This window comes from Acomys russatus, chromosome X (genome assembly GCF_903995435.1).
Source record: "Acomys russatus chromosome X, mAcoRus1.1, whole genome shotgun sequence".
NCBI classification, from domain to species: Eukaryota; Metazoa; Chordata; class Mammalia; order Rodentia; family Muridae; genus Acomys; species Acomys russatus.
Window position 1 is genome coordinate 8069589 of NC_067169.1, and position 24331 is coordinate 8093919.

Genomic DNA, 24331 nt, shown 5'->3' on the forward strand with positions numbered 1-24331 from the left:
CAAGTCCTTTGGGCATGTGCTAAAGAGTGCTATAGCTGGGTCATATAATACATTTAATTTTAGCTTTTTTAGAATTCTCCATACTGATTTCCAGAGTGGCTGCACCAGTTTGCAATCTCACCAACAGTGAATGAGTGTTTCCATTTCTGCCACATCCTTGTCAACGTTTGTTGTCAATTGTTTTCTTGATCTTACCCATTCTGGCCATGGTAAGGTGAAATCTCAGTTTAATTTTTAATTTGTATTTCCAAAATTGCTAAAGATGTTAACTACTTTCAGATATTTCCTAGCCATTTTTATTTCTTCTTTTGGGAACACTGTTAAGATCCATAGGGCATCTTCTCCACTTGTTTTCTTGTCACTTTTTTTTTTTTTTTTTTAGTTCTTTGTATATTATGTTGCCTATCTTGCCAGACATTTAGGTAACAAAGTTTCATTCCCACTCTATGAGCTTCCTCTTACTTGATTGACTATTTCATTTACTATACAAAAGCTGTTTAGTTTTATGAGGTCCCACTTGTTAGTTATTGGCCTCGATTTGGGGACAAATAAGAGTCCTATTCAGAAAGTCCTTTCCTTTCCTATACCTATGCTTTATAGGGTACTGCCTGTATTGTCTCTAGCAGTTTTAGCATGTCAGGTTTTATGTTGACATCTTTGATCCATTTGAAGTTGTTTTTTTTGCAGGGTGATAGATGTAAGTCTAATTTCATTCTTCTATATCTGGACATCCAAATTGTTGAACACTATTTGTTGTCTTTTCTCCAGTATATATTTTTGGCATCTTTGTCAAATATCAAGTGCTATAGTTGTATGCACTCATGTTTGGGTCTTCTATTTTGTTCCACTGATTTTCATGTCCATTTTTGTGCCAGTGCAATGCTGGTTTTATTACTAAAACTCTGTCATTTATCTGGGAATCTGGAGTGGTAATCTCTCCCAAAATGTTTTTTGTTGTTTTATGGTTGTGTTCCCCTGTGACTCAGAATTGTTTTGGCTGGATCTTTGGTGGTTCCATATAATTTAGTATTTTTTTTTCTAGTTCAGTGAAGAATGCTGTAGGAAAATTTGGTTTGGGATAGAATTGAATCCGTAGTAGTTTTTCGTAGGGTGGTTATTTTCATAACATTAATTCTACCAATCCATGAGCATGGGCACGCTTTCCATCCTCTTAATAACTTCATCAATCTCTTTCTTCAGAGATTTGAAGGTTTCATTGTAAAAGTTTTTTCTTTAATCTCCTTAGGTTCATTCTTAGATATTTTTGAGGAAAGCATGAATGGGAAATGTATCCATGATTGCTTTCTCTGTATTTGTTGTTGGTATGTAGAAAGACTTTTGAATTTTTGTAAGTTGATTTGATTTTAAAAGTTGATTGTACTCTTCCACTTTGCTGAAATTGTTGAGCATTTCTATATGTTTTCTAGCAGAGTTTTGTGGATCTTTTTTGCATATTATGTATGTATGTATGTATGTGTGCATATTTTGTGCATATGATGTACATACATCATATGTAAATAGGGATAAATTTGATTCATGTCCTACTTCCTTCTTTTGTTTTATTTCTCCAACTAGTACTTTGAACACTATATAATGGACAGCCTTGTCTCATTCCTGATTTAAATGGAATTGATTCATATTTTACTACATTTGAGATAAGTTGGCTGTGGATTTGTTATATATAGCCTTGATTATGTGGAGTTATATTCCCTTTCAGCCCTGTCCTTTCAAGGATTTTTATCATGAAGAAATGCTAGATTTTGTCAAAGACTTTTTCTGCATCTATTGAATCATTCATGTGATTTTTGTTTTTAATGGCATGTAACTTGCTACATAGACCAGAATAGCCTTGAATTCCAAGATCTCCCTGCCTCTGCCTCTGCCTTCCACATGCTGGAATTAAAGGCATACACCACCACACCTGCCATAAAAAAATGTTTATTTTTTATGCATCTCTTTACATTCTTGGGCTCTACTTGTTCTGATTTTAGTGGCTTAGATTAATCTAGAAATTTGTAATTTCTTTAAGATTATCTTAAAATAGTGAACTTTTAAAGTACTTTCTTGTAATATTCATCTATGCCTATTCAAAGATTTGCCATTTTCACGGTGTGCCACAGTTTGTTTTCTTTTGCATTAATATATAGTTTGATCCTGTTGTGGGTGAAAGTTCTTTGCATGGTTTTAGTCTTTTTTTTTTTACTTGTTCTCCACTTTATTTTTTATTTTTATTAATTTATTTATTCACTTTACATCTTGGTCCTATCCCCCCCTTCTCTCCCAGTCCCACCCTCACTCCTCACTCCTCTCCTATTCCTCAGAAAAGGGGAGCCCTCCCTACCCACCCACCCCAGCTCATCAAGCCACATCAGGTCTAAGTTCGTCCTCTTCCCCTGTGGTCTGGCCAGGCAGGCCAGTTAGGGGAAAGTGATCAAAAGGGAGGCAGCAGAGTCCGTGTCAGAAACTGCCCCCACTACCCTTACTAGTGGACCCGCATGAAATCTGAACTGCCCATCGGCTACATCTATGTAGAGGACTTAGGTCCAGTCCATGCATGGTCCTTCATTGGTGCTCCACTCTCAGCAAGCCCCTCTGGGCCCTGGTTAGTTGGTTCTGTTGGTCTTGTTGCACCCTTGTCACCTCTAGGTCCTTTTCTCCCTCCCCTCACTTTTCCATTAGACTCCATATGCTTCTCCCAGTGTTTGGCTGTGAGTCTCAGCATCATTTCTAAACACTGCAGGGTGGAGCATCTCAGGGGACAACTCTGATAGGCTCCTGTCTGCAAGCATGACAGAGTATTGTTAATAGTTTCAGGAGTTGTTCTCTTCCATGGGGTAGGTCTCAGGTTAGGCTAGGCATTCGTTGGACAGTCCCTCAATCTCTGCTCTATCTGTTCTATCTTTATCAATGCAATTCTTGTAGGCAGGGTAAGTTTTTGGATAGAAGTTTTTGTAGGTAGGTTGGTGTTCTCCCTCCACTATGAGTTTTGTGTTTAGTTAGAGGGTATTCTCTTCTGTCTCAGAGGCCTATTCTGACTTAGGTCTCCACCTTGTCACAGAGATGCCCCCACTCACAGTTTCTCTTTTCTCTACATCCCTCTGTTCTTTCGATACCACTGTCCCTAGGTCTGATCTTGAGCCTTATTCCTCTCTACATTCCCTCACCTACCTTGTTCCCTCTCTTCAGCCACTACCTCTGTCTGATCTACTTCTCTTTCTTGGTGAGATGTAAGCATCCTCCCTTTGTTCCTCCTTGTTACTTATCTATTTTGACTCTCTACTTTGTAGTATGTTTATCCTGTACTGTGTAGCTAATATCCACTTATAAGTGAGTAAATACCATGCATGTCTTTCTGGGTCTGGGTTACCTCACTCAGGATGATCTAGTTCCATCCATTTGCCTGCATATTTCCTGATTTTCTTGTTTTTAATAGTTGAGTAGTATTCTGTTCTGTAAATGTACCACAGTTTCTTTATCCATTCTTCGGTTGAGGGACATCTAGGTTGCTTCCAAATTCTAGCTATTACAAATAAAGCTGCTATGAACATAGTTGAGTGCGTGTCCTTGTTGTATAGTGGAGCATCTTTTGGGTGTATGCTCAGGAGTGGTATAGCTGGGTCTTGAGGTACAGCTATTCCTGGTTTTCTGAAAAACCTCCAGATTGATTTCTAATGTGATTGTACAAGATTGCTCTTCCAACAGCAATGGAGGAGTGTTTCCCTTTCTCAACATCCTCGCCAGCATGTGCTGTCACATGAGGTGTTGATGTTAGCCATTCTGATGGATGTAAGGTGGAATTTCAGAGTAATTTTGATTTGCATTTCCCTGGTGACTAAGGATGTTGAGTATTTCTTTAAGTGTTTCTAGGCCATTCAAGCAAGATTCCTCTATTGACAACTGTCCGTTTGGCTGTGTGCCCCATTTTTCAATTGGGTTATTTTGTTTGTTGGTGTTTAATGTTTTTAATTCTTTATATATTTTGTTGAGGATGGTGGGGGGTTTTTTCATTGTATGCTTTTGACTACTTTGTCAAAACTTAAGTGTTCTTAGGTGTGTGGGTTTATTTCTGGGTCTTCAGTTTCATTCCATTGATCAGCCAGTCTATTTCTACACCAGTATCATGTAGTTTTTATTACTATTGCTCTGTAGTATAAATTAAAGTCAGAGATGGAGATGCCTCCAGAAGATCTATTGTTGTATAGCATTGTTTTAGCTATTCTAGTTTTTTGTTGTTGTTGGTTTTCCATATGAAGTTTAGAATAGTTTTTCAAGGCCTGTAACAAATTGTGTTGGTATTTTGATGGGAATTGCATTGAATCTGTAGATTGCTTTTGGTACGATGGCCATTTTTGCTATGTTAATCCCACCGATCCATCAACATAAGACATCTTTCCATCTTCTACTACGTTCTTCAATTTCCTTCTTCAGAGGCACAAAGTTCTTGTAATACAGGTCTTTGACTTGCTTGGTTAGAGCTACACCAAGCTACTTTATATTTTTGTGGCTATTGTGAAGGGTGTGGTTTCCTTAATTTCTTTCTCAGCCCATTTGTCACTTGTATACAGGATGGCTACTGATTTTCTTGAGTTAATCTTGTATCCAGACACTTTGCTGAAGGTATTTATCAGCTGTAGTTCTCTGGTGGCATTTTTCAGGTCACATATGTATACTGTCAATATCATCTGCAAATAAGGATACTTCGACTTCTTCTTTTCTGATATGTATCCCCTTGATCTCATTTAATTGTCTTATTGTTCTAGCTAGAACTTCTGGTCCTATATTGAAGAGATGGGGAGAGTGGGCAACTTTGTCTTGTCCCTGATTTTAGTTGACTTGTTTTGAGTTTCTCTCCACTTAATTTGATGTTAGCTATTGACTTGCTGTATGTAGCCTTTATTATGTTTAAGTATAGGCCTTGTATCTGTGGTATCTCCAAGACTTTTATCATGAACCGATGTTGGATTTTGTCAAAGGCTTTATCTGCATCTAATAAGATGATCATGTCTTTTATTTTCAGTTTGTGTATATGGTGCATTACATTGATAGATTTTCATATGTAGAACCATCCCTGCAGACCCGAAATGAAGCCTATTTGATCATGGTGGATGATATATTTAATGAGTTCTTGGATTCAGTTTGGGAGCATTTTTTTTTTTTTAGTATTTTTACATCAATGTTTGTGAATAAAATTTGTCTGAAATTCTCTTTCATTGAATCTGTGTGCGCTTTAGGTATCATGGTGACTGTGTCCTTATAGAATGTTCCTTCTATTTCTGTTTTATGGAATAGTCTAAGGAGTATTGGTATTAGCTCTTCTTTGAAAGTCAGGTAGAATTCTGCACTGAAACCATCTGGCCCTGGTCTTTTTTGTTTGGGAGACTTTTGATGAATGCTTCTATTTCTGTAGGGGTTATAGGATTATTTAAACTGCTTACCTAATCCTGATATAACTTTGGAAGGTGAAATTTATCAAGAAAACCATTCATTTCCTTTATACTTTCCAATTTTATGGAATACAGGCTTTTGAAGTAAGAAAGAACTAATGATTTTTGGGAATTCCTTAGTATCTGTTGTTATGTCCCCCTATTCATTTCTGGTTTTGGTAATTTGAGTAATGCCTTTTACTTGTCTAGGAATTTGTCTATTTTGTCAATTTTCTGAAGGAACCAGCTTTTGGTTGCATTGATTCTTTGTATTATTCTCTTTGTTCCTAATTTGTTGATTTTCACCCTGAGTTTGATTATATGCTACCATCTACTTCTCTTGGGTGGGTTTGCTTCTTTGTTTTCTAAAAGCTTTCAGGTGAGCTGTTAAGTTGTTAGTATGAGATCTCTCCAATTTCTTTATAAAGACACTTAGTTCTATGAACTTTCCTCTTAGTACTGCTTTCATTGTGTACCATAAGTTTGGGTATTTTAGGAAGTCTTTAATTTCTTGTTTTTATTCCTTCCCTGACCCAGTGGTCATTGAGCAGGGAGTTGTTGAGTGTCCATGAATGTGTAAGGTTTTTCTTATTTCTTTGTATTTGAGGTCCAGCATTAATCCATGGTGATCTGATAAAGAACAATGGCTTAAATCAATTTTCTTCTATGTGTTTGCTTTGTGACTGACTATATGGTCAATTTTGGAGAAGGTTCTATGCGGTGATGAGAAGAAAGTATACTCCTTTGTCTTTGTAGACACTTCTGTAGACATTTATTAGGCCCATGGATTCTTGACATCTGTTAGTTTCATTATTTCACTGTTTATTTTCAGTTTCAATGATCTGTCAATTAGTGAGAGTAGGGCGTTTAATTCTCCTACTATTAATATTTGGAATGTATGTATGATTTAAGCTTTAATAAATTTCTTTTTACAAGTGTGGGTGCCCTGGTTTTGGGGCATACATGTTCAAGATTTAGATGTCCTCTTGGGGGATTTTCCCTTTGATGAGAATGAAGTGTCCTTCCTCATCTCTTTTAATTAATTTTGGTTGAAAGTCTACTTCATTAGATACTAGAATGGTTACTCCAGCTTGCTTCTTAGCTCCACTTGCTTGGAAAACCTTTTTCCAGCCCTTTACACTGAGGTAATGTCTATCTTGTTGGTGAGGTGTTTCTTGTATGCAGCACAATTACACAAACATTCCTTTACCTGTGTCTTTTTATTGGAGAGTTGATTCCGTTGATGTTGATAGATAATAGTGACCAATGATTGTTATTTCCTTTTATTGTAGTGTTGGCGGTGATAGTATATTTGTATGCTTGTCTCTTTTTTTTTTTTTTTTTTTTCTGTTGTGAAGTTACATATGTTCTGTATTTTCTTGAGTGTAGTTTACTTCATTGGGTTGGTGTTTTCCTTTTAGTAATTTCTGTAGGGCTGGGTTAGTGCATAGATATTGTTTACATTTGGTTTTGTTACGGAATATCTTGTTTTCTCCCTGTATGGTGATTGAAAGCTTTGCTGGTTATAGTAGCCTGGGCTGACATCTATGGTCTCTTAGTGTTTGCATGATATCTGCCTAGGCCCTTCTGGCCTTCATAGTCTCTGTTGAGAAGTCAGGTTTGATTCTGATAGGTCTGCCTTTATATGTGACTTGCCCTTTTTCCCTTGCCACTTTTAATATTTTTTCTTTGTTCTGTAGATTTAGTGTTTTTATTATTATGTAGCAGGAGGAATTTCTTTTCTAGTCTACTCTATTTGGTGCTCTGTAAGCCACTTGTATGCTGTTAGTCTCTTCTATCAGGTTCAGTGTATCTGGTTTTATGTTGAGATCTTTGATCCACTTGGACTTGAGTTTAATACGGAGTGACAAGTATGGATCAATTTACACTCTTCTACATGCTAACATCTAGTTCTATCAGCACCATTTGTTGAAGATGCTTTTTTTCCCCCACATTGTGTATTTCTGCTTTCTTTATCAAAATTCAAGAATCCATAGGCATATAGATTTGTATCTGGGTCTTCAATTCAATTGCATTGCTCAACCTGTCTGCTTTTATGCCAGTACTCTGTGGTGGTTTTTATCATTACAATTCTGTAGTACAGCTTAAAATCAGGGGTCATGATACCTACAGATATTCCCTTCTTTTGATTTTGCTAGTGTAAGATTATGTATTTCCTCTGTTTTCATAGGTGTAGTTAACCTTCTATTGGAGTTTTCATCTTACTATCTTCTGTAGGGCTGGATTTTTGGGTATATATTGTTTAAATTTGACTTTATCATGAGATATCTTCTGTTTTCCATCTGTGGTGATTGAAAGCTTTGCTAGGTATATAGTAGTCTGGGCTAGCATCTGTGGTCTCTTAGATTCTACAGGACCTTCAAGCTTATAGAGTCTCCATTGAGAATTTGGGCATAATTCTAATAAGTCAGCTTATTATGTTACTTAGCCTTAATCGCCCTGAAGATTTTAATATTCTTTTTTTGTTCTGTATGTTTAGTATTTTGATTATGTGGTGAAGGGACTTTCTTTTCCGGTACAATTTATTCGATGTTCTGCATATTTTTGTACTTTTTTATCAGCATGTCTTTTAGGTTAGGAAATTTTTCTACTATAATTTTGTTGAAAATATTTTCTGAGCCTTTGAGCTGGGAATCTTCTCATTCTATTCATATTTTGTTTGTTTGTTTGGAATTTTATTTTGTTTTGTTTTCAAGACAAGGTTTCTCTGTGTAGCTTTGGCTGTCCTGGACTCACTTTGTAGACCAAGCTGGCCTCCAACTCATAGCAGTCTGCCTGCCTCTGCCTCTCTGAGTATTGGGATTACAGGGGTGTGCCACAGGGCCTGCCTTCTATTCCTATTATTATGTTTGGTTCTTTCTTCCACCTCTCCTATTATATTGGTGATGCTTGTGTCTGTAATTTTTGATCACTTACCTAGATTTTCCATCTAGTTAGAGGGTATCCTCTTCAGTCTCTATGGCAGCTGCTACTAGGAGGCTCTGCTAGAGTCCCCCTCATATACTCCCAAGAGCCTACCCAGAGATGTTCCTGCCCACAGTTTCTCTTTTCTCTATAGGCCTTCTGTCCTCTGACCCCTTCCCCACTACCCAGCTCTCCCCAGGTCTGATCTCCACCCTCATATCTCTCTGTGCTCCCTCTCCTACCTTGTTCCCTCTCTTCAACCACTACTTCTGTCTTTTCTATTTCCCCTTCTAGGTGAGATTTAAGCATCCTCCCTTGGGCCCTCTTTGTTACTTACCTTCTTTGGGTCTGTGCATTGTAGTATGTTTATCCTGTACTATATAGCTAAAGTCCACTTATAAGTGAGTATATACTATGTGCATCTTTCTGGTTCCGAGTTACCTCACTCAGGATGATCTTTTCTAGTTCCATCCCCTTGCCAAATTTCATGATGTCTTTGGTTTTGATAGCTGAGTATTATTCCATTGTGTACTGTGTTGTATTCTTTATGTTGATTCTATCTTTGTGCATTTGCTGCAAACTTGTGATTGTTTTTCCAGAGGTATATTTGTTTTTATTTATTTACTGTGTGTGTGTGTGTGTGTGTGTGTGTGTGTGTGTGTGTGTGTGTGTGTGTTGCCACCCAGGCATAGAGGTGAGAGGACAACTTACGTCAGTCAGCCCTCTTCTTTCACCATATGGTCCTGGGATTGAACTCATAGTTAGTCTTGGTGGCAAAGGTCTTTACCTGTTGGGCTATTGCATTAGTCCTCTTATTAATTTTTGTTTGTTTGTTTTTGTGAGAGGTCAAGAGCTTAGAGTTCCCTACTTTGCCATTTTGCTGTGATCATTGTGAGGTGAACTTTTTGTAACCTGCAATGGTTTTGGAGGGATTCAGTGCTGGGGATTGAACTTCAAGTTCTACTTCTCAGATATATTCCCAGCTCAGTCACAAAACATCTTATTTTCCATTGCTCTTAACACAAGTTTTGAGTGGATATCCATTTTTTTGTCCGTTTGTTCTAAGAACATTTGGGGGTTCAAGTTGTCTCTATGATGCTTGCAGCTTCAACAGATGACTTCTGCTTTGGGCACTACTCAGAGGGATTTTGTATAGTCTAATATGGTTTTGTTTTATCCCAGTCTTTGTTTTGCATTGTTCATTATTTTTCTTGATGCTGTGACAGAAATACCTAACAAAAGCAGCTTAATAGAGTAAGACTTTATTTTGGCTCATAGTTTGAGAGTGTCTCGGGCCACAGTGGAGATTATGAATGTTGGTGGAGGCAGCCAGACCAAGGAGAGAACACAGGCCAAAATCCAAAGCAGGAGTAGATATAACTTTGAGAACTTTACCTCTCAGTAACCTACTTTCCCCAGGTACCATTTCCTAAAGTCTTCATAACCTCTCAGAACAGTGCCATCAGCTAAAAGGCAAATGTTCAAAGCATTGTGGGATATATTTGAATCATAACGTATATGACCCTAATATTCCCTCCCCCTTCTGATTTTTTTTCTTGTCACTACCCAATCTTCAAATTCCTTTGCTTTCATTTTCTCCTTCAGAAATGATGCTCTTCATGCCTGTTACCTTGGATTCTGCATGTTTTTCCTACAACTAAGAGTCCTCTGATATAGCTGATAAGTTTTTAGTACTTTCATACACATAGCTGACAGTGACTGGGCATCTTTCTGTACATGAGCTCAGCTTCATTTACCCCCTCTGCTCTGGCTTTTCAGACCCCTCTTCTATTCCATAACAGTTCATGGCAAGAGTTTGAAATACACCTGAGCTAGATGTTTGTTTTTGTTTGCTTGCTTGTTAGTTTTTGGTTTGTAGATGATTACAGCATTCTGTATTATTTGCTAATTTACATTATACTGAAAGTATTGATTATGTGTGGTATTATGTGATGTGTTGACTAGTATATTTTATTGGGAGGTTTATGGAGAGATTTGCAGGAGCTCTGGTAAGTTGGTAAATGCTGAAGATTCAACCCAAGCCTTTGTACATGCTAGGCAAGTGCTCTGCTAGAGAGCTACATCTCAAGCCCTTAGATGGAAATATTTGCATTTATATAAATGTATTGATTCTAAACTACTTAAAGGCCTCTTGTTTTTGATTTTAAGACATTAAGTTATAATTTACATACAATAAAATGGATCATTTTAATGTATAGTTGTATTAACCCATAGCTGTGTAAGCACCACCACAATGGGGACAAAAGTTCTATTACTCCCTTGGTAGTAATCCCCTGCTCTACCTGGTCCTCTAACCACTGGTATATATTCTGTCTCTGCAGTTTTTACTTTCCCATTATTTGCATAAGTGGCACCATACAACAGATGGCTTCTTGGGCCTGGCTCCTTTCATTTACTCTCTTGATTATCTATATATTTACTCTCTGTATAGATTGTGTCATTCTTTCATTTCTGTTGTTGGATAATAGGACATTATGTGGATTCAAGTTTGCCCATTTGCTGACTGAAAAGTCCTTAGGTTATTTCATGTTTGGGTGATTAAAATATAAATGTTCATTGGTAAGCTTTGAGGGCTGTGCGACTTTCATTTCACTGGGGCAAATACCCCTAGGAGCATGAATGATGTGTTGTTAGGTAGTATATGCTTAACTTCACAAACACTTGGAAAACTGTTTCCAAATGTGCTGTTTCTTCCTTCACATCTGTGACAACAGAGATCCAGCTGCTCCATATCTATATTACATGATACTGTGAGGTCTCCTATACTAACAGATGTGTGATGGCACTTTATTCACCATAGTTTCAGTTTGAAGTTCCCTGATAATTAATGATGTTGAACAACTTTTTTATGTATTTATTTGCCATTTATATGTCTTGTTTGGTGAAATACTTCACTTTTTATTCCAATGAGTGTTTTTCTATTTGCAGATAGTTGTTATATCTTAGTTTTCATACTCTCCAATAGTTTGATAGTATTTTTATATTATCAGATATCGGATCTATAATATTTACTTCTATCCTGTAACTTGGTCTTTTCATTATCTTTAAAAATATCAAAATAAAAAGAGTATCTTTGGAATTTTTTGTGTTACAGAAAAACACTTGACTCATAAAGATTTAAGGGACTTTGTCCCATACTTTTTTTTTCCTACAAAGACTATGGGTTTAGATACTACATTTAGGTCAGTGATGCATTTTGAAGTATTTTTTATGCTGCCATTTTAGAATTACTTGTTGGAATATACATTTTCAGGAAATGAGGCAGGAACTGAAGCAGAGACTATGGAAGAATGCTACGTATGGGCTTGCTCTTTGTGCCTTGCTTAGCTACTTTTCTCATAGACTCATACCCATCTGCATAGGGATGGTGCTACCACAGTGGGCTAGACACTCCTACATTAATTAGCAATTAAGAAAATGCATGACAGATATGCTGGTAAGACTAGGCACTGAACTGGGAGCGCAATTAGCAGTTCTCTCACGTTATATAGTTATCATTCAGTGGTCAGCATTGTAGAATAAAAGAAGCTTGCCATTACAGGAACTAGTGACATTTGAAGATGTAGCTGTGGATTTCACCCAGGAGGAGTGGCAATATCTGAACCCTCCACAGAGGACCCTGTACAGAGATGTGATGCTTGAGACCTATAGCAACCTTGTTTCTGTGGGTACGGTGGCTTCCACAGGTAATATTTGATGGTTCTTGTATTGCTTGCTTGATTTCACATTTTCCTTTTCTTAAAGGGAACTCACAATATTGGTTAAATTGTTTGTGTCAAGTGACAGGTCCCTTGTGCCTACCCCAAATTGCAACTTCTTCTGTTTCAGGCTCTGAAGACCAAGGAGGTAGCTATCAGTTATCATCTTCAGAACCGCAGGTTACTAAGCCAGATCTCATTATCAAGCTGGAGGTTGAAGAGCCAGACCCAGAAGATGGGGACATTCCAGTTTGGAGCTTTCCAGGTAGTATCATAATGCCCTCTGTCTTCTTTTTCTTGTAAGCTAGATAAGATTCAGGGCTTTCTTCCTCTCCTTTTCCTTCCTAATTTCCATTGAGAGGTTTCTTATGCACAGCTGTCTCCATTTTATGCTATTAGTTATCAGTTAATTACTACTTAAGCCAGTTAATTCACTAATAACTGCAAAGTGGTGAATTTTTAACTTTTTTTATTCTTGGGAATTTCATAAATTTATACAATAAAATATGACTGCATTTAACCAACCATGTCCCACCTCCTGTTACTCCCATAGTCCTCTCACCATATCTTCCTCCCAATTTCATGTTAGTGCTGTCCATATGTTCATGGATGTGGGGAGACTCAAAGCATCTGTTACCTGAACAAGCTCAAGCCAGCCCAAATTGCATCATAGATTGAAGGTAGACAATCACCAAACCTCAGCCCTGACTAATGAACGATTGGATAGACAAGAGAGTCACTGTTTGAGAATATGGCCTCTAGTAGGACTCTCATGATCCAATGAGGAGACATTAATTGTTATTTACTTATTATTTAGCTAGAATACTTCTATAAAGACAAATTGTCAGGGCCATGAAGGCACATACTCAGCAGTTAGAAGGCATAGACAGGAGGATCTCTGTGAGTGTACATAGTGAGACCCTGGAGAGAGACAGAAACAGAGACAGAGAGATTATGGTTTCCCCTCTCTCTACTCTCTCTACTCCTTCCATTTCCTCCCCACCTCCCCTCCTATACAGATCCACTCCCTTTCTGTTTCTCATTAGAAAACAAACAGGCTTCTATGGAATGATAATGAAATAATAAAGTGATATAAAACAAAAAGTAACACCTCAAAATTGGACAGAACAAACAGAAGAAAAGAGCCCAAGAGAAGGCACCAAAAAGAGACCCACTCTTTCACACACTCAGCAATCCTTTACAAACACTAAACTGGAAGCCATCATACATATGCAAAGGACCTGTAGGGTAAAAAGAGAGAGGAAAAATGTGTATACATAGAAATAAAATAAACATAAAAAATAAGATGATTTTTTTTTTAAAAGAAAGAAGAGACCTGACATGAAATTATGAGACAAGGAACTTTCAAAGATGCCATTCAGTTCATTGTCTGCTTCTGGGCATGTAGCCTACCCCTAAGAGTAGTTTGTTTCCCCAGTGAGACTCCCTTGAAGAAAACTAAATTTTTATTTACAGGCAGTTATCATTTGGATATTGCTTCTGGGTTAAGGATGGGGGTTTGTGTTCACTTCTTCTTTCAGCTCTAAGGCCCTAGCTGGTGCAGACCCATGCAGAATTGTGTATGCTGCCTCAGTCTCCGATAGTTCATATGTGCTTTGCTCGTGTTGCTTTATAAAGGCCTTGTTTTGTTGTTATCCTCTATCCTATGTAACTCTGCCCAAGGCATTCCCTGAGCTCTGAGAAGAGGGCTTTTATGGAGAAATCCATTTAGGGCTCAATGTTCCAAAGTTCTCATTCTCAGAATAATATCTGTATTTGTTCCCATATGCTGCAGAGGGAAGCTGCTATGAGTATAGCAGAATGTCATTAGGAGTCATTTTATTGCTGCATTTTTTTTAGAACAGTATTATTTGGTTTTACACTAGGTCCCTGGGCTATCTAGTCTAGTTTTGTTTTATTCTTCTCTCATCTCAGTCACAGTTACCCCTCCTTCCTCTCCTCTCAGCCTCTTCCCCCCACCTCCCCTCTCACCTAAATCCACTCCTCCTCCATTTCCCTCCAGAAAAGAACAGGCCTCCCCAGGATATCAACAAAACATGGCATAACACCTTAAAATAAGATTAGGCGCATGCCCTCATATCAAGGCTGGACAGACAACCCGATAGGAAAAGGGTCCCAAAAGCAGGTAGAAGAGTCAGAGACAGTCCCTGCTGTCACTTTTAGGAAGAACAAGCTATATAACTGTAACATATATGCAGAGGGCCTGGATCAGACCCATGCAGGCTCCTTGGTTGTCAGGTCAGTCTCTGTGAGCCCTCTGAGCCTGGGTTAGTTGATTCTGTGGTGTCCTTGGTCCCCTCTGGCTCCTACAATCCTTCTTCCCTCTCTTCCATGGGATTCCCAGAGCCATGGGTCTCTGTATCTGTTTCCATCAGTTGACGGATGGAGCCTCGATGATGATGATGATGATGGTGGTGGTGGTGATGATGATGATGGTGGTGGTGGTGATGATGATGATGGTGATTATGATGATGAGTTCATATGATCTATTGATCATATTGAGGTAGATCAAGATCTATGCTAGGTTCTGGTCTATGAGTATAGCAGAAATATCATGAGGAATCATTTCATTGACCTGTTTTGTTTGTTGGTTTGTTTGTTTGTTGTTTGTTCATTTTGCTAGTGTTTGGTTCTATCCTAGGTTTCTAAGCTATCTAGCCTCTGGTTCTTGGCCATGCAGACAGTGTCAAGTGTAGGTTCCCTCTCATGGTGTGGGTCTCAAGCTGGACCAGTCATTGATTAGCCACTCCCACAAGTTCTATACCACCTTAATCCCAGCACATCTTTCAGGCGGAAGTTCTTAATCACTCCAAGCAGTGCTGCATATATATGGGTCTCATCTCGTGAAGTGGGTCTTAAGTCAAATCAGCTATTGGTTGGTTGCTCCCACAAGCTTTGTGCGACCATTACACTGGCATATCTTAAAGGCAGGACACCATTGTCAAAGAGGTTTTGGCTGGTGTGATTTTCACATTACTCCTTTGGTAGCATGAAGAGTATCATTCCTATACCAGTTTGACTTCTTCATGTTCAGTCAATTGTCTTCAGCAATGGGACCTTGCAGTCAGTTTGTGGAGAGCAACCTATAGTCTTGACAAGAGGCTGGGTTGTTTACGGGTTCCCATGGGACCTTTGGCCAACAACTCAATTATAATCTAATCCCAGTAGTAGAAGCTTCATTTGGTAACAAAAGATGGTCATTTGAGGTTCTAGCTCCCCCATAATTTGGTGATTTCATTTAGATTGCCTTCGTGTTTGTGTGTGAGAGTGTGTGTGTGTGTGTGTGTGTGTGTGTGTATGTATGTGTATGTGTGTTTGTGTATTAAGAAGCTTCTACTGTATTAGGTTTCCATACTTCCCCTCTAATTGCCCTTAATTTTAACGATCTCCCCATATTTTCTCTCTCAACGCCCTCTTCCTTTGCCCTTCCACTTGCTCCTCCCATTCTAATCTCCACCTCTTCCCCCATTTATCCATAATTATCTATTCTATTTCCCTTTCCTGGGAAGATCTACCTGTGCGCGCACATACACACACACGCACGCACACACACGCACGCACACACACGCACGCACGCACACACACACACACACACACACACACGCACACTGTCCTGACTTCTGTGATTCTACAAACTGTACCATTATTATCATTGACATAACAGCTAATAATCAGCAAATACATACCATATTTGTGTGTCTGGATCTGGGATACCTCACTCAGGGTGATTTTTTTTTCTAGTTCCATCTATTTACCTGTAAATTTCATGATTTCATTTTTTTAAAGCTGATTAATACTACATTGTGTGAGTGTACCACATTTTCTTTATCCATTCTTGTGTTGAGGGGCATCCATGTTGGTTCCAGTTTCTGACTATTGTGAGTACAGAAGCAATGAGCATGGATGAGCTAGTATCTCTGTGGTAAGATAAAGCATCCATTGGGTATATGCCCAAGAGTGATCTCGGGGTAGATCAATTCCCATCTTTGTGTGCTATTCTGATTTCCATAGTGGCTATATAAGTTTGCATTCCCACCAGCAATGAAGGAATGTTCCCCTTGTTTTACATCGTCACCAGCATGAACTATTATTTGGTTTCTTTTTGTTTTGATTTTTACCTTAGCCATTCTGACATGTATATGATGAAATCTCAAAGAAGTTGTGATTTGTACTTCCTTGGTGGCTTAGAATATGGGACATTTCTTTAAGAGTTTTCTCAGGCATTTGAGTTTCTTCTATTGAGAATTCTGTTTAGATTTGTACCCTGTTTTGTTTTATTTATTTCTTGATACCTAGTTTCTTGAGTTCTTTATATGTTTTGGATATTAGCCCTCTGACAAATGTGTAGTTGGTTAAAAATATGTATTTTTTCCCTTTCTGTAGGCTGCCATGTTGTCAAATGATGGAATCCTTTGTTGTATAGAAACTTCTCAGTTTCATTTGGTCCCATTTATTGTTTGTTGATCTTGGTGTGTGTTTTACCAGTATTCTGTTCAGAAAATCTTTTCCTGTACTTACGTGTTCAATTCTATTTTCCAATTTCTCTTGTATCGGGCTCAGTGTATCTGGTTTTGTGCTCAGGTCTTTGAATCATTTCAACTTGAATTTTGTGAAGCGTGATAACTATGGATCTACTTGGATTCTTCTACATGAAGCGAACTGGTTTAACCAGCATCATTTGTTGCCTTTTTCTAATAGGTGTTTCTGTCTTCTATATAAGAAACCAGATGTCCATAGGCATGGATTGAAATGTCTGGGTCTTCAATTAAAATCCATTGGCTAATGAGTCTGGTTTTTATGCCAATACCATACTGTTCTTATTATTAGTATTACTCTATAGTAGAATTTGAAATTGAGAATGATAAGACCTCTAGCAATTCTTTTGTTATTCAGTACTGTTTGGGGTGTTTTGTGTTTCATTTGAGGATGAAGAGTGTCGTTTCAAGATATGTTAAGAATTATGTTGGAATTGTGATGGGGATTGCATTGAATATGTAGATTGCTTTTGGTAAGATGGCCATTTGTTCTATATTAACCCTAATGGTCCATGAGCATCAGAGATCTTTCTATCTTCTGGTATATTCTTCAATTTCTTAAAGTTTGTATCATATAAGTCTTTCACTTGCTTGGTTAGAGCTACTCCCACACATTTTATGTTGTTTCGGGCTATTGTGAAGGTGCCACAATTTGATTCTTATGAAATCACTCTTAGACATTTTCATTCATAAGAGTTAAAGACTGTGTATAAAGTTCTTTAAAGAAAAAATCCTCATGTCTTCAAATTGATATTTCTAAATCATATTCTAGGGTTTTTTGTTTTCATTGTGTGTATGTATGTGTATGCATAGCGTATTCATGCATTCTTAGAGACACGTGCATGCCATAGCATTTGTTTGAAGGTCCTAAGAAAATTTACAAGAGTAGGGTCCCCTTATTTCACCTTGTGGATCCCAAGAATTAAACTAAGGTCACAAATAACTTTGCCAGCTGAGCCATCTCACTAGCTGTAAATTTTTTTATTAATTTTACATCTGACAGTATTGTTATGAGTCTGTTAACACACATAGAGTGTATTGAGTCGATGGAAGTAATTATGTTGGTGCCTCTGAGAATTGAGACTTCACACTAGGAAATAGAAATGACAGTATTATAAACATCTTTTTTTGTTGTTTTCCTGATAATTTTATAAAATGTTACAAAAAATATTTACATGGTTCTGAAATGCAATCTGGAAAACAAGGTTATTAAAAGCAGCTCAGTGCTGGGGAAACAGCTCAGTGAATAAAATGTTTGGTGCCAAGTCTGATGACCTAAATTCAATTCCTGAAACCCACAGGATAGAGGTGAGAACTGACTTCTATAAGTTGTCCTCTGGCCACCATATATGTGCTGTGGCATGTTTGCCCACCTAACATACAAAATAAATAAAAATACTTTAATTATTCATAAAATGAGTATTTTATCTTATAAATATATCATAATATACTATTATTAAAAATAAATAAGTAAAATTTAAAAAGATCAGTCCAGCTTCTTTTCCTCTTCACCTTACTCTCTTCCTTTCATTGCAGGTAACCATTAGTGCAATTTACAGGTTTATCTTCCCATTGGTTTCTTACAACGTGACCATATATGAATATCCTTAAACACTGACCTATTTTCTTAAAATTATACTTTACTATATACAGTTGTTTGGTTTGGTTTTTGAGACAAGGTCCCATTGTTTAATCCTGGCTGTCTTTGGACTCACTATATAGACCAGGCTGGCCTCTAACTCATAAAAATCTCCTGCATATGCCTCCAAATTTCTGAGATTAAAGATGTTCACTATCACGCCTGGCCCAAAGCACAGTTTTATTTGCCACTTTTCACTTAGTATTTGAGAACACTTCAAATATATATTTGCATGTATATAATTCATTATTTCTTTTGTAGTAATATAGTAACTCATAATAACAGCATACATTTAGTTTAGTAAACATTTTAAGTATTTCTTTGGGATATAAGCTCTGTTGTAAGTATTTGAATCCCTCTGAATATCCATTTTGGTGTTTTATAGGTGGGAAAAATATACAAATAGATTTGATCAAATGAAAAGCTCAGTGGGGATTTACCCCTCATCTAGATGTTCCCCATGGCCACCACAGGGGCCAACTATTTCTGACCACGTCAGGAGGTTCAGATTTAGCAGATCCAAGAAGAGGTTTAACTCCTTCTAAATGCAACTTATGAGACCTCTTCCTGTGAGTCAGTGTTCATCCCTTACCAAAAAACATGTGCTTTTCTATCTAAAGAAAGGAAGTCACAAGAAGGGAAAGTCCAACCATGTTACCTATTTTAAAATCATTGTTACTATAGGAAATCCAAGTGTAATGGAATTTAACTTGAAACTTGAGAAGTAGATGTAATACAGTTGTTTCAACTTTTATTCATGCTTGAAGATTTTCATATGCAATCTTAGAAATTCCAAAGGCCAGAGAGCTAGCTCAGCAGTCAAGAGTATTTGTGTTACTCTTGCAAAGGACCTGGGTTCAGTTTGCAGCACTCACATGGTAGTTCACAACTGTCCACAACTCCAGTTCCAGGAAATCTGATTCCCTGTTCTGACCTCTGTGGTCACCAGGCACATAGCATGGTATACATACATGCAAGCAAAACACTTCTACATATACAATAATTAAATCTTTAAAAAATGAAGTAAATTTAAAGATATAATTCATATAGCTGTGAACATTTTTAGATTTTGTTAGGTTCAGGACATCATTTATTGTAAGATGTCACTAAACAATTGAGTTATGGCATGTTGATAGCATTGATTTTGAGCTACGTTTAGATTGAGAGATGTTAAAATGTATAATATTTTACAGATGATGAAATATGAAATTAAATAGTTTTGCAGTTTAACTGTCTAAATGAGTGGTGCAACTTATTAAGTACATTAGCTGTTAATCAAAATTTTATCATGTTATAGAAGCTTACTCTGAAATTCCTGTATAATTTGAAACTGTCACTTAGAAGTTATGTAGGTTCTATATGTAGCAAAATATAGAAGATGGGAGGGAATATAAATAATGAAACATTATAAAGTCATAGAGTTAAAATATACACAGTTTGTAAGTGAAATAGAGTACATAGTAATGAAGACAGTGGTGCTGAAAGACTGTAACTGTCTTGAGGGAGATACATTTGTGAAACTTGATTGAGAATATTTTGGGGTTTTTGAGCTCATTAGTCTAGATTTTCTGTCATATGGAGCCAGGATCATTAATATTGAATTTAGGAAGCACAGCACTACATTATTCCCTAGATAGAAGTAATATATAAGTCATGTGTTATCAGAAGTTCACATGACTAAGCCAGGTATAGTGCTACATGCCTTTAACCCCAGCACTCAGGAGGCTAAGGAGGGTGGATCTCTATGAGTTCAAGGTTAACCTAGTCTACATGGCAGGTTCTAGGCCAGCCAGGTCTACATAGTGAGACACTCTCTCAGAAGAAAGTGCATTTAGCTAAGAATTAAGGGTGAGAGATGAAATAAAGCAAAGGTAAGACTCTGAAGTGTTATGGGAAGCTTTTATCTATCATAAAAAATGGCAGTACATGAGAATATACCAAAAGATCCTCTCTCTTTCTTTTGGCACTCTAAAAATGATACAATAGCCTCATCTGAGTCACAGGAAAAGCTCTTATAAGATGCACTTAGAGAGAGACAAGCCCAAAAGACCTCAGAAGGTTGGTAGTAGTATTAGAGGTAACAGTTGAGATAGTAGCAATATAGCATTAACTGTTGAGATCACGGCATTTCTGAAAAAGGTCTATTCCCCCATAATGATTATAAATATTGTTTACTGTCTTTTTTTTTTTTTTTTAGAACTCTGCCAAGTAAATGAGCAATTTGAGAGGCAGCATCAGGATAACCAAGATAAGTATCTATTGATGCAAGTTGGATTCTCTGATGACAAAATAATTACCAAGCGTGGCCAGAACTATACTGAATTTGGAAACACATTCCATCTGAGCACAAACATTGTTGTTCCTCATAAATTTGAATCCTTTGGAAATAATATGGTAGACAATCTAAATTTACTTAGTAGAAGCTCTACAGAAAATAAACATGATACTGGGTGTGCAAAATTATTCTTCCATGCAGAATATGAAAAACCTAATTTCATAGTCAAACCCTATGGATATAAAGAATATGAGAAAACCCTTAGGCTAAAGAAAGGCCTTAGCCTTCATCAGAGAATTAAAAATGGAGAGAAGCCTTTCGAATGTGCTGCATGTCAGAAAACATTCAGCAAAAAGTCACACCTCGTGGTACATTGGAGAACTCATACAGGAGAGAAACCATTTGAATGTACTGAATGTGGGAAAGCCTTTAGCCAAAAGTCTCAGCTCATTATCCACCTCCGAACGCATACAGGAGAAAGACCCTTTGCATGTCCAGAATGTGGCAAAGCCTTCAGAGAGAAGTCAACTGTCATCATACATTATAGAACTCATACAGGAGAGAAGCCTTATGAATGTAACGAATGTGGGAAAGCCTTTACTCAGAAATCAAACCTCATTGTCCATCAAAAAACCCACACAGGAGAGAAAACCTATGAGTGTACCAAGTGTGGGGAATCTTTCATACAGAAACTTGACTTAATTATACACCATAGTACTCACACAGGAAAAAAGCCTCATGAATGTAATGAGTGTAAGAAAACGTTCAGTGATAAGTCAACCCTTGTTATACATCAGAGAACGCACACTGGAGAGAAACCTCATAAGTGTACTGAATGTGGGAAGTCTTTCAATGAGAGGTCAACCCTCATTGTGCACCAAAGAACTCACACTGGTGAGAAGCCCTATGAATGTGATGTGTGTGGGAAAACTTTCACCCAAAAGTCAAATCTGGGTGTGCATCAAAGAACTCATTCAGGAGAGAAACCATTTGAGTGTAATGAATGTGAGAAAGCCTTCTCTCAGAAATCCTACCTTATGCTACATCAGCGAGGCCACACTGGAGAGAAGCCCTATGAGTGCAATGAATGTGAAAAGGCATTTTCGCAGAAGTCCTATCTCATTATACATCAAAGAACTCATACAGAAGAAAAACCCTACAAATGTAATGAGTGTGGAAAGGCCTTTCGAGAAAAGTCAAAGCTCATTATCCATCAGAGGATCCACACAGGAGAGAAACCCTATGAATGCCTTGTGTGCTGGAAAGCTTTCAGCCAGAAGTCACAGCTCATCATCCATCAGAGAACACACACAGGAGAAAAACCCTATGAATGCACAGAATGTGGCAAAGCATTCCGGGAAAAATCCACATTCACTGTACATCAGAGAACTCACACTGGAGAGAAGCCCTACAAGTGCACAGAATGTGGGAAAGCTTTTACCCAGAAATCCAACCTTATTGTACATCAGAGGACCCATACAGGAAAGAAAGTGCATGGAAGAGGCCACGCCCACAAGTCAAAGCTCACTACACAGTAGTTAGAAAGCAATGGTGTCTTTCATATACCCCAAAGGAAAGATCTATTAATTTAATGTTGGAAAATAATTACCTGAATTCTAGCCTAATCACTGGGGTAAAGTCAGCATTTCCTTTTATCTTTTTCACCCTAATGCAAGTGGAAAAAGAAGCAGATACATAATTTCTTTGGAAACCACTATAGTCATAGGGCTGCCAGACTAAGAAACAATCGGGTATCAGTATATGAGATTTATGGACTTCAGAAGCAAGGCAGCATAGATAAAGACTCTGCTGAGGGTGGAGTTACACTTGACAGCCCATGACCACAGATAGCTATGACTAAGCCCGTGTGAGGCTTGAGGAGAAACAGGCAGGCAACCCTTGTATTTGTAGTAAGTAATCTGACATATTTGAAGAACAGCTGGAGGTGGGGAAACTGAGGCAAATAACGGGATATAGGGTCTTGTTTACTAATTTGGGGAAAGTAAAGTGTGAAGGACATATGGTAGGGAGTATCTCAATTGTTTGAAAAAGCTGATCTATCTAAAATGTGCTCCTGGCATCTCCACAAGATCCACTGGCAAATAGCAAGACCAGGAACAACTTTTCTCATTCAAAGAAAAGCATTTAAAAGTAATCAAACCCACAAATAAATTTTACCTTCTAGGAATACATATATCCGCATGTGTACAAAATGATCAAAACACAGAGGTACTTGTTGGTGTACTATTTATAAACAAAAGATTAGAAGCTGCTCAAATCGCATCATCTGGATTCTGCTCCCTGAAACTGTGATATATTCATACAGCAGATTCCTCAGAGACAAAAAATGAACAAAAAATAACATGGCTATCATTTCTGTAGTGAGTTGAGATAATCTCCAAGTTACATCATTAGATAGGAAAAGCAAGGTGCAACACAGTGTGTATGATGTGCTACCATTTGTATATAAAAAGGAAGAAGTGGTAAGTCCAGAATTGGTTGTGTGTATAAGCTGTTCCTAGAAAGGAATATAAGAATCCGATTACATATTACCTTACAAAAGGAAAGGGGTGACCAAGGAGGTGAAACTTGGAGACACCTTTATGTTCTCTCATCGCTTTGAAAGTTGTACAGTGTGGATTGACTACCTTTTTGAAAAATAAATCTTTAAAGCTGCATTTTATTCCTTTATTTTTTTATTTTTTAAAAATTTTTTATTAATTTATTCTTGTTACATCTCAATATCATTTTATTCCTTTAATAGTTACTCTAGATACAGAATTCACAACACTTGGTGTATGTAAGTTCAATAGATTTTAATTTATTTTCATTGAATAAATTGAATAACCAGGCATACAGAGGAGCAAAAATATTCAGTCAATTACTAATATATGTAGACATTTTCCCTAAGCATCAAGTAAAGTGAACTGACGTCACCTGGGACCATATAACATATGCCTAAAATAACTAAAACTAGAATACATTTCTTATTTAGGGTACACATTGACACCTTTGGGAAGTTACTTTATTAAAGTCTATTGATATCTTTTCAAATCTTAAAATGATTTTAAATGACTCCATATACATTCACTGGTTTTACAAGAAGCATAAAATACCAAATCAATGGAGGTAAAGTAGCTTGCTCCCAATATAACACTAGTGCTGGTGACATATTTTCCAATATCAGACGTGAAACTGAGCCCCATGAGAATAATAGAGCAACATTTGCTTCATAACAAGAGGTCTTATTTGTCAATTACTGTATTTTTAGCCCTCTTGCTAAGGTGTCTATTCATGGAGTCTATATCTAGCATTAGTAGACAATACAAGCTATGTAAAACCTGGAGGCCAGCAGGGTTTATACTTATCAAAACAGACCTGGGTCTGTTTGTGACTTTCTAGACCACCTATTTTTTAGAGTGTTTGGCTGGGTGGTGGTGATAACACCTTTAATGCCAGTGAGTTTGAGGCCAGCCTGGTTTACAGAGCAGGTTCCAGGATAGTCAGGGCTCCACAGAGAAACCTTATCTTGAATCACCCCCAAAAAAGTGTGTTTGTGCATGCATGTTGAGGCTAGAGAGTCACTCTCCAAACTTTTTTGGGGGGTCTGTGCACAGATTCAAATCCTGGAAGTTAAATTGCTTTGATAATAGATTTCTAAATGCAATTTAGAAAGTTTAATATAACTACTCAGTGATTCTCTCTCAAATGTCATAGCCCCAGTCAAACAGTACTTAATATGTAAATATTTGCTGAACTTGAGTGCTCCGTAAAAGCTCTTTTAACTGCTGAGC

The 24331-nt window shown here is 37.5% G+C and overlaps 1 protein-coding gene across 4 annotated transcripts in view; it reads left to right on the top strand.

Annotated features, from left to right (window-relative positions):
• The window catches only part of LOC127185890 (zinc finger protein 182), a 49729-nt gene extending 27247 nt beyond the window's left edge, over positions 1–22482 (top strand). For all 4 annotated transcript variants that reach the window (XM_051142503.1, XM_051142501.1, XM_051142500.1 and 1 more), the window contains 3 exons: positions 11911–12055; positions 12198–12332; positions 20460–22482. In XM_051142503.1, coding sequence (XP_050998460.1) covers positions 12004–12055; positions 12198–12332; positions 20460–22075 — 1803 coding nt within the window. In that variant the 5' untranslated portion in view covers positions 11911–12003 and the 3' untranslated portion in view covers positions 22076–22482. The remainder of the gene's footprint in view (positions 1–11910; positions 12056–12197; positions 12333–20459) is intronic.
• The last annotated feature ends 1849 nt before the right edge of the window (positions 22483–24331 follow it).